Below are 11330 nucleotides of genomic sequence, written 5' to 3' on the forward strand. Positions count from 1 at the left end.
GGGGATAGATATTTTCGTCAAATTTCATAGGTAAAGAATGCGTAATCATTCTTGGCCAAGAGTAAACTCGACACATTCCAATAAAAAGTCAGGCAACCTAGCCTTACATCCCTTAAGACAAACAGTTAAATATATATTCCTTTGTTACAAACATTAATTCAAATGACTCGCAGGTCTTAAGTCTGATTACTAATAGAAACACTATCCAGCTGATTCCTGTTACCAAACAGTACTTAACACTTACTCTGAACATTTTTGCTCAAGAAAAAAATCAGTTTGTCCAGTCTACTTTTGAACCACAATCTTTATTACTGTCAAATGCATTCACTTGACAATGCAGAGTTACTAATAAATTACAAGCAATAAAAATATATTTTTACACAAAATTCGAAAATTTACACATTCTATTCATTTCCTAACTATTGTCGAGTCCATATTGCATACCGACTGCTGTCGCCAAAAATAATACTCTAGATTGATACATATATGCATCTGTGCAAACAGCTTTTGACATATATGTACTAATATAACCACAATTCAAATCAGGCTTGCATTGTTCAGTATCAAAAGAGCCAGCATCACTCACCAGAGGAAATAGCTCAGTCAGCCTAGTGATATTAGAACGGGTTAATTTGATCAATTTAATCAGGTTCTTCGAAGAATCATTATGTATTTACCATATTTGGGCATTGTTACATAATTTTGATCACAAATAACTAGGGTTGGATACCGGTACACGGTACCAGAACCGTACAGAGTATCATTTTAAAAAGTACCGGTATATACCGTTTCAAAAAGTACCGGTACTGTTATCGGTATTTACAATTGAATGGGTGCAATACTTTGCGTCTATTGGAGGTAAAAAAAAACTTAATTAAAGTAACGTAAAGATATATAAACGAAATATGTTACGAATCAGCATTCTTTGTTTACGGATGCGAAACCTGCACATTTGTCGGAGTCGTGGCGACCTAGATCGCGCTATACCGCGAGGAAAATTTGAGAGAATGTACTTCTACAACCTGTAACAAGTAGTTATATTTACATATTTTGTATTAATTATTTTATTTCTTACTATTAAATAATTCTAGAATCAAATCATCTATGTATTACTTATTCTTATTAATATCATGTTTATTTGTTTCTGAACTTTAGACTTGTACATGTATAAACGAGCTCGCAGTTTTTTAGTGCGTAATCACATCGCGAAACAACCAGGCTTTCTATCTCAAAAAGAATATATATAATGAGTATTGAACTTACCTTTTATATTTATGATGTTCATGTTCATCAATTATTTTTTTAACTAAAAAATAAAAAGGATTATTCCTCACCGATATTTCTTGAATTCCATAGTGCTTCAATGCACAAAGATACTCGCGTATATTTATGAAAAGAATTTTTTAGTCCACAAATATTCTAGGAAATTGTATGTTGCAACTCCTAGAAACGAATGAAAATAATAAAATTGATGCAGTAGACAAGCTCACCTTTTGACAGGTGCCTAACTTGCACTTCTAAAGAGTCGGTCATTCTTTCATCTCAAGTCACTGCGACTCATTCAAACATGATCAAAGGGGATACCGACTTTGACATTCACACCGATACTGTCACTTTATTTTTGTACATGTGTGAACAAAATATTGTACACATTTCTTCATAATTGCTCACACAATTATGCATCAAGACAAAGAGAGAAGTATTTCTGTCGGATTATCATAGCGAAATTATTTGAGCAATGACTGTTATTATCATTCTTAATATTTGTATATTGATTGTAAGACAACAGTTATTCAAAATTCTAGTTATAAAAGGATTGCTGGATTAAAAGTGAAAATCTTAAGTAAAGCATATGGTTTTGGATTACCGTTTTCTTAAATTAGTTAAAGTGAAACTATCCCTCGCTGAAGTGTTGTTAATTACAGTTACACAGACCTGTAGTCATTTTTACTGGTGTTGTATCTGATATTCCTGCACATTTGGAAGTATCCAGTTCAAAATAATTTCCAGGTAAGTTCATAGATAAAATATTAATTAATCAAACATAGCGGCGCTCCAACATGAATTGTCACCGCGTATGTGAAATAATTCGCGGCAACATTTCGTTCGCGGTGTTGCCCTAGGATGCCGTATATCGTGAACTTCGGCGGATTTCGAGTGTCCAGTACAAAACAAAATGTTTCTTATGTAGAAAAATATGCCTGGTTGTTACTCAATAGTATCAGTATCAGTATTAATAAAATACCGTATCGTTTCGTTGGTACCGGTATCCAACCCTACAAATAACCCATGTGTAAACTTATCTAAGAATGCATTGCTACATCTCATCATACCAAAATTCATAAGCATTCAATCCTGATTAAGGCCTCTAGAGTGGTCACAAGGTTTATCCTTATTTGGGCATACTGACCTAGATTTTAAACAAAGATGACCAATAAGCAAATTCAACCAAGAAATTGTTGCAAAAGCTTCTGAGACCAAGTAACATAAAGATTGAGAGAAAGCAGTGGCATTCAGAGGGATTACCTTATTTGGGCATATTGAGCTAGTTTTGTACCAGAAAATGACCAATAAGGGATCTCATCTGAGATATTGAAAAAACTTCTCAGACCAAGCTTCATACAAAATGGACCACAACTGTGTCCTCTAGTGTGTCAACAAGGTTTTTTTTATTTCTGAACTGTAACCTATTTTTTTTGCCTAAGATGACCCCTGTGCTTGCTCATCAATGAAATTACTAATAAAACATTTCAAACTAACTTTCAAACAGATACGGTGAAAGCAGCCTCCTCTAGAGTGCTTACAAGTTTTTTTTTCCATATTTGGGCATAGTGTTAGTTTTTAAATGAATGAGACCTACTTGTGACCTCCTCCAATAATTGTAGCAGCAACTATTCTGATAAAGTTTTATAAAGACTGGGTGAAAATATAGCCTCTAGACCGTTCACTTGCAAATTGTGGGTGGAAGGACAATGGGCGACTGACATCCAACAATTATAAAAGCTCACTAACAGTAAATGCTTGTATAATATAAGTTCATACGCACCATTGACTTTTTCAGCAACGAAAAATTCATCAGATACTGACTGAGCCGGAGCTTTACTAACCAATGGCTATTAAATGAAAAAGTGTATTAGGAATATATAAAACAAATACATGCAGACTTAAACTACCTTATTTCATGAAGCTATTTACAGCATGAAAAAACACATTTTATATGCATCAATGTATAATTATTTGGAAAACATTTACTGATTAACATTCTTAAGGGTTCTAAGACATTTTAGATGACGATTTCATAAATTGAAAGAACTGAACACTGCAAGAAAAAAGCAGGGCTGGTAAAATCATAAATTCAGACAGGCAAGTCAAGTGGACTTCCTCTTAGGATTAGGAGAAGTTTACTATGTGGCAGTTCAATTAAAAATTGGTCACTTAGAACAAATACAAGTCGAGAATATCTATGGAATCATATAATACAATGAAACTACAGTTACATGCTGAATACACATAATAAATGGCATAATTGTAGTGAGAATTATCTAGGTGTGAAGAAATTTAGTCTCTTAGATATAGTCACTAAAGTTATCAGATTTTTACATATAAATCAAATTATCTTCAGTCAGCTAAGGGCTTATTTATGAAACAGCCACTGATTATAAAAAAAGTTTGGTCACTTAGAACAAGTACTAGACTATTGAATATCTTAAATATTGTTTAAATGGAATCTAAATACAAATCAACTTCACCAAAATAATACATATATTCTGGTCTTGACAGTCTGTCTATCTTATTTGTTTTATTTACCCTTGTCATCGACGATAGTCATTTAGGCGAGCACCAGCTTTTTCTGGTGGAGAAAGACCTCAGGTGCTTCTCCGTGCATTATATCAGGCTCCGGGCAGTATATGACACACAAGCGGGCACCTGACTAGAACCACCAACGTTCCGTAAGCAAGCTTGCTGGCTTCCTCACATAAAGAAGTCCCGGACAGGATTCAAACCCATATTGGTGAGGGGCAAGTGATTTGAAGTCACAAATTCTAACCACTAGGCCATGGATGCCCATGTTCTTGACAAATATATGCATATATACAGTGCCCTCCATAAATAACTTTACAGGCAATTTTCTGCCCATTGGTTTTTATTCTAAACATTGTTTTAGATGTCATTAATTCATAATTTACATCAGAATATCAGTAATGTTTATTTCCAAAGGTGAAGTACTACGTGGAGATAGACAAAATAATCAGCTCTTATTGATATCTCCTTCTAGTTGGCAATAAATCTCAAATGTCAGCAAATGCAACCTTTTTCTGCATTTCTTACATGTAAAGCAATGGGACATAATAATGGATGAATTTCTAAACCTTCTATGGTAATTTGTTCAACATAATGATATAAACCAAAACCATTGTCAAAACATTGACATTGAACAATATACAGTACATCATTATTATTTTTTGACAATTTTAGTAAAAAACTGTAGATTTGTTGAAATATTATCAGAGTGCAGTACAACATAGAAATCAACGATAAAAGATTTAGTGTAAAGTTAATTTTGGATGGCATTGTATAAAGAGATCTTATAAAGACATTAAAAGTCATGTCTTAACTGCAAATCAAGTTGATGTATGTATATTTACATTCAAATACATGAAAAATACAAAAAATCATATTACCTCTCTGTCATCACGGCCTGCATCATTAACAATCTCATTAGCTCGACTTTTTTTTTTTGAAAAAAAAGTAGAGGTATTGTTATAGTCAGGTCGGCGTTGCCGTTGCCTTTGCCTTTGCCGTTGCCGTCCGAAAACTTGTACCTGGATCATAACTTTTTTATTTCTTGGTGTATTGTCTTCATACTTGGCCACAACAACCCTTGGGACAAGACCTTTCAGTAGACCACACTAACCTTGACCTTCATCCATAAATGACCTTGACCTTCAAGGTTAAAAGTCCAATTTTTGCTTGTTCATGCTGTTATTGGCTGTAACTTTGTTATTTTTGAATGGATTGTCTTCAAACTTGAACATAATAATCTTCAAGGATATCCCTTAAAAATAACCAGTCAGACCTTGACCTTCACTCATCAATGACCTTGACTTTGAAGGTCAAATTATTGAAATTTTCATGTTTTTGGCTATTATTGGCTGTAACTTTGTTATTTTTGAATGGATTGTCTTCAAACTTGAAAATAATAATCTTCAAAGATAACTGTTAAAAATATACTGAAAATATACTGAAAGACCTTGACCTTCACTTATTAATGACATTGTCTTTGAAGGTCAAATTATTGAAATTTTCATTGTTTTGGCGGTAACTGACTGTAACTTTGCTATTTTTGAAGGGATAAACTTCATATTATAACAGAACATTCTTAAGGACCAGACCTTGTTGTTTATCAAACCCAAATTTGCTTGGGCTCCTTAATGACCTTGACGGTTATATTACTGAATTTTCTCAGATTGTGCATTTATTGGTGTGTGTGTATGTATAGTATATATATATATATATATATATATGCATGATTTAAGAATATAAGTTTTAGACTTTTTGAAATATGTAGATTGGAATTTAGAGCCTGTTCTATAATATAGAAACTTGTTTTGAAATTTTTTAATCAGACTCTCTCAACTGATGAAACCATGAGTAATGCTGATGGACTATTTGTCGATAAAGCTCTTTGACAACTTACGCGTCTTCATGTTAATTTTTTACTCAAGGTGTATATATTGGAACAGTTGGTCAGTAAATGTCCAAGATAACATTACATATATATGCATGATTTAAGAATATAAGTTTTAAACTTTTTGAAAAATGTAGATTAGAATTTAGAGCCTGTTCTATAATATAGAAACTTGTTTTAAATTTTTTAATCAGACTCTCTCGACTGATGGAACTATGAGTACTGCTGAAAATGAGCATGACAATAGATTTGAAAATGAGATTGCTTATGATAAAGGTCGTGACATATCCTTGATGGATTGTCATCAAAGTCATGATGACAGAGAGGTAATGGAAATTTGAGATGTTTTTTTTTCCAATATGTGACTTTGTAATCAGCATGAATGTGTCCGAAGGGACCATCTTTAGTTAAATCATTGGCTATTTGTTGAAAAAAACACAAATGACATAGGCCCCATCATGTTAATTTTTACTAAAGAGTAACTTTTGACAAAGTATGTCAGTAAATGTCCAATATACCATCATATAATTATTTACACACATGATTTGAGAGTATAGGTTTGAGAATTCTGCGTTTATATGTAGATTGGAATTCAGTGCCTGTTAAAAGATATTGATACTTTATTCTTATTGTTTTGTTTAAATCAGAGTTAGGTTGAAAATGAACATGACATATGATTTGAAAATGAGTTTGCTTATGTTCCTTTTAATTGTAGTGAAAATATGTTTATATGCCAAGTTGGACAATGAATGTCCAAGATACCGAATTATGTATTTGATACGAGGATATTGGTTTAAAGTTTTTTGAATCAGATATTGATTGGAATTCTGTGCCTGTTATATGTTAATAGTAGGAAGCAGACTTGTTTCCAAACATTTTGATGTTATTATAACAACTTAGTGTTCAACTTATCCTGCGTACGCATACTGCATTGGTTCAGAATTCTCTTTTGGCTGGTTTTATCCAAATAATTTCCAATCTGTTTCACTTTTATAGCTGTTTGATTTGTATTGTCATTTTTGTATTCAGACCATGTCAAATAATGAAACTGTGACTCATTTTGAAAATGAGCAGGACATAAGATTTGAGAATGAGATTGCAAATGATTGCGGCTGTGACTTGTCCATGATAGATTGTCACAAAAGTCATGATGACAAAAAGATAATGGAAATTTGAGGGTTTTTTTCCATTTCATAATTTGTTATCAGCTTGTATGTGTTCTAAGGGACCAACTTTAGTTAAATGATGGACTATTTGTTGATAAAGCTCTTTGAGAACTTATGCGTCTCCATGTTAATTTTTTACTTAAGGTGTATATATTGGAACAGTAAGTCAGTAAATGTGAGTATTGAGCCAATATGTGAATTTGTAATACGGTTGAATGTGTCCAAAGGGACCAGCTTATGTTAAATCATGGACTATTTGTTGAAAAAAACCCACTATTGACAGAGGCTTCGTAATGTTAATTTTTACTAAAGTGTAACTATTGGCAAAGTATGTCAGTAAATGTCCAAGATACCATTATATAAATATATGCATGATATGAGAGTTTTGGTTTGGGAATTCAAGATTTATATGTAAGACGGAATTCAGTGCCTGTTGTACTTGTATGATACCAATACTAGGCAGATGTGTATCCTCAAATATAATAGTATAATTGAAATTATTGGTTCAACTTTTTCTGATTAAGCATATCGCATAGGTTTAGTATTCACTTATGACTGGCTTAAAACCAACAATTTCCATTTTTTTCTGCTTTTACTGCTATTTTTATTTGCATTGAGATTTTTTGTATTCAGACCACGTCAAATGATGAAACTGTGACTCATGTTGAAAATGAACAGTACATGAGACTTAAAAATGGAGACAGTGACTTGTCGGTGATAGTTTGTCACCAAAGTCATGATGACAAAAAGGTAATGGAAATTTGTGTGTTTTTTTTCCATTTCATAATTTATCAGCTTGTATGTGTTCTAAGGGACCAACTTTACTTAAATGATGGACTATTTGTTGATAAAGCTCTTTGACAACTTATGCCTTTTCATGTTAATTTTTTACTTAAGATGTATATATTGGAACAGTAGGTCAGTAAATGTCCAAGATACCATTACATATATATGCATGATTTAAGAATATAAGTTTTAGACTTTTTGAAATATGTAGATTGGAATTTAGTGCCTGTTTTAAAATATAGAAACTTGTTTTAAATTTTTTAATCAGACTCTCTCGACTGATGAAACCATGAGTAATGCTGAAAATGAGCATGACAATATATTTGAAAATGAGATTGCTAATGATAAAGGTCGTGACATATCCTTGATTGATTGTCATCAAAGTCATGATGACAGAGAGGTAATGGAAATTTGAGATGTTTTTTTTTCCAATATGTGACTTTGTAATCAGCTTGAATGTGTCCCAAGGGACCATCTTTAGTTAAATCATTGGCTATTTAATGAAAAAAAAAACATTAATGACAGAGGCCTTGTCATGTTAATTTTTACTAAAGAGTAACTTTTGGGAAAGTAGGTCAGTAAATGTCCAAGATACCATCATTTATGTACACGCATGATTTGAGAGTATAGGTTTGAGAATTCTGCGTTTATATGTAGATTGGAATTCAGTGCCTGTTAAAAGATATTGATACTTTATTCTTATTGTTTTGTTTAAATCAGAGTTAGGTTGAAAACAAACATGACATATGATTTGAAAATGAGTTTGCTTATGATGCTTTTAAATTGTACTGAAAATATGTTTATATGCCAAGTTGGACAATGAATGTCCAAGATACCGATTAATGTATTTGATATTGGTTTAAGTTTTCTCGAATCAGATATTGATTGGAATTCTGTGCCTGTTATATGTTAATAGTAGGAAGCAGACTTGTTTCCAAACATTTTGATGTTATTATAACAACTTAGTGTTCAGCTTATCCTGCCTACGCATACTGCATTGGTTCAGCATTCTCTTTTGGCTGGTTTTATCCAAATAATTTCCAATCTGTTTCACTTTTATAGCTGTTTGATTTGTATTGTCATTTTTGTATTCAGACCATGTCAAATAATGAAACTGTGACTCATGTTGAAAATGAGCAGGACGTAAGATTTGAGAATGAAATTGCTAATGATTGCAGCTGTGAGTTGTCCATGATAGATTGTCACAAAAGTCATGATGACAGAGAGGTAATGGAAATTTAAGGGTTTTTTTTCCATTCTTGAAATTGTAATCAGCTTGTATGTGTTCTGAGGGACCAACTTTAGTTAAATCATGGGCTTTTGTTGAAAAAAAATCTTTGTCGACAGAAGCCTCGTTAATTTTTCCTAAATGTAACTATTTGCAAAGTAGGTCAGTAAAATTCCAAGATACCATAATATATATACGCATGATTTGAGAGTATAGGTTTGAGAATTCAGCATTTATAGGTAGATTGGAATTCAGTGCCTGTCTTAATATATCAACTTTTGATTTGTATTTTTTAATCAGACTCTGTCACTTGATGAAACTATGGGTAGTGTTGAAAACGAACATGGCATGATATTTGAAAACAAGAGCCACCGCCGGGCGGGGGCAACGCTCGACTTTTTACTTTTTCTAAACGCAAACATAGAAAGGTTTGAACATATATTAATTAACGTTTCCTTTTTATAAATTTAGTTTGTCTGTCTTGTCACATTAGTTTTCTTTATATATTTTGTATATATATGAATAGAAACATTAAGCATATTTCTAAAAATAGCAACAGTACGCAATTTCTTAAAATAGCAACATGACGCAATTTCTAAAAATAAAAAAATGACGCAATTTCTAAAAATACAAAAAAATGACATAATTTCTAAAAATAAAAAAGTGACGCAATTTCTAAAAATAGCAACAATGATGCAATTTCTAAAAAATAGAAAAATTGACGCAATTTCTAAAAAATAGCAAAAAATGACGCAATTTCTAAAAATAGCAACAATGACGCAATTTCTAAAAATAGAAAAAATGACGCAATTTCTAAAAATAGAAAAAAATGACGCAATTTCTAAAAATAAAAAAAAAATGACGCAATTTATATATATATATATATATATATATATATATATATATGTGTGTGTGTGTGTATATATATATATATATATATATATATATATATATATATATATATTATTTTTTTTTAGAAAATATTGCGTCATTTTTTCTATTTTTAGAAATTGCGTCCTTTTCTATTTTTAGAAATTGTTGCTTTTTTTAGAAATTGCATCATTGTTTCTTTTTTTAGAAATTGCATCATTGTTGCTATTTTTAGAAATTGCGTCATTTTTTCTATTTTAAGAAATTGCATCATTTTTTCTATTTTTAGAAATTGCGTCATTGTTGCTAGTTTTAGAAATTGCGTCATTGTTGCTATTTTTAGAAATTGCGTCATTATTATTTTTTAGAAATTGCGTCATTTTTTCTATTTTTAAAAATTGCGTTATTGTTGCTATTTTTAGAAATTGCGTCATTTTTTTCTATTTTTAGAAATTGCGGCATTGTTGCTATTTTAAGAAATTGCGTACTGTTGCTATTTTTAGAAATATGCTTAATGTTTCTATTCATATATATATATATACAAAATATATAAACAAAACTAATTTGACAAGACAGACCAACTAAATTTAAAAAAATGAAACGCTTATATATGTTCAAACCTTTCTATGTTTGCGTTTAGAAAAAGTAAAAAAGTCCAGCGTTGCCCCCGCCCGGCGGTGGCTCTTGTTTTTTAAGTTATTGCCCTTTGTTGATTTTTCAAATTTCATTTTTGTCTTTGCCATTTCTCTTAAACTATATTGTTCACAAGGCGACACATCCGACTCGCGGAGTTCTAGTTGGTTATTAAAATGACTTGCACAGTTTGTATTACTGAAAATAAAGACAAATCATTCACATCGGGATGCACAAACTTTAGAGTTCGGAACTAGTGTGTTACGCTTGACAGTTGGGCATGTTAGTGTAATTTGTAACTAGAAGAAGTAGGCAATTCCTAGCTTGGCTACGATCCAGACGTGGAAGGTAAGTCGATTGATTGTATTGTCAATCCCTTTATAATCAATCGCGACAGTTCTATATTGGTGGCAGCGGTAATTTTTACGAGTTCCGTTCCGAAAGCTACCAAAGCTCCATAATTTTACCGATTGGGCTCGAATTTTCCCTGAAATAAAAAGTTTGTTGTCCCATACTGTAAACACCTTACATATTTTGCATGTGACATTATGTATTCATTTACAAAATTTATAAAGAAAAAATGTTCTATCAAAATTAACCCTGCTGTAGTGGTCGTTTATCAGGTCTAGTATTTCATGATATTTATGGACTGTACGTAAATTTATGGATAGTCTAGAAATTTAAAGATATTTCAATTCATAAATTTACAAATCTATATTCAATGTGAAATTTGCTGTTTTTAATTTTACACAAAAATCCGCAGCTTCTGACTTGTTTTTTATTGATTGTTTATATTTACAAAGGTAATGTGGTGAGTTTCATCTTTGTATGATGATTTTGAAATATTTAATAAAAGTGAAAATTGAAAGTCATCATATTGTTTTGAATCTCACCATACTGTTACATTTAATCATATAGTATGTAACCTTATTAATTTTAACCTGTGGTTTTGAATTTT

The 11330-nt window shown here is 31.5% G+C and overlaps 1 protein-coding gene across 1 annotated transcript; it reads left to right on the top strand.

Moving 5' to 3' along the window:
- Nucleotides 1-5239: 5239 nt before the first annotated feature.
- Nucleotides 5240-9543, top strand: LOC132753152 (uncharacterized). The gene is made up of 5 exons (XM_060743593.1): nucleotides 5240-6015; nucleotides 7489-7605; nucleotides 7910-8041; nucleotides 8737-8868; nucleotides 9170-9543. Exons 1-5 carry the CDS (start codon nucleotides 5905-5907, stop codon nucleotides 9332-9334), a joined length of 657 nt encoding a protein of 218 aa, XP_060599576.1. The 5' UTR covers nucleotides 5240-5904; the 3' UTR covers nucleotides 9335-9543.
- Nucleotides 9544-11330: the final 1787 nt, after the last annotated feature.

The sequence above is a fragment of the Ruditapes philippinarum genome, unplaced genomic scaffold, assembly GCF_026571515.1.
Source record: "Ruditapes philippinarum isolate M1 unplaced genomic scaffold, ASM2657151v2 ctg7801_1_1_1_1, whole genome shotgun sequence".
Classification (NCBI taxonomy): Eukaryota; Metazoa; Mollusca; class Bivalvia; order Venerida; family Veneridae; genus Ruditapes; species Ruditapes philippinarum.

Bases quoted from the DNA above. Each gene is read 5' to 3' on its own strand.
- LOC132753152 (XM_060743593.1), top strand. From the start codon at position 5,905: ATGAGTACTGCTGAAAATGAGCATGACAATAGATTTGAAAATGAGATT. The intron at 6,016-7,488 runs GTAATGGAAATT...TTTTGTATTCAG, and splicing joins AAAGTCATGATGACAGAGAG to ACCACGTCAAATGATGAAAC. The intron at 8,042-8,736 runs GTAATGGAAATT...TTTTGTATTCAG, and splicing joins AAAGTCATGATGACAGAGAG to ACCATGTCAAATAATGAAAC.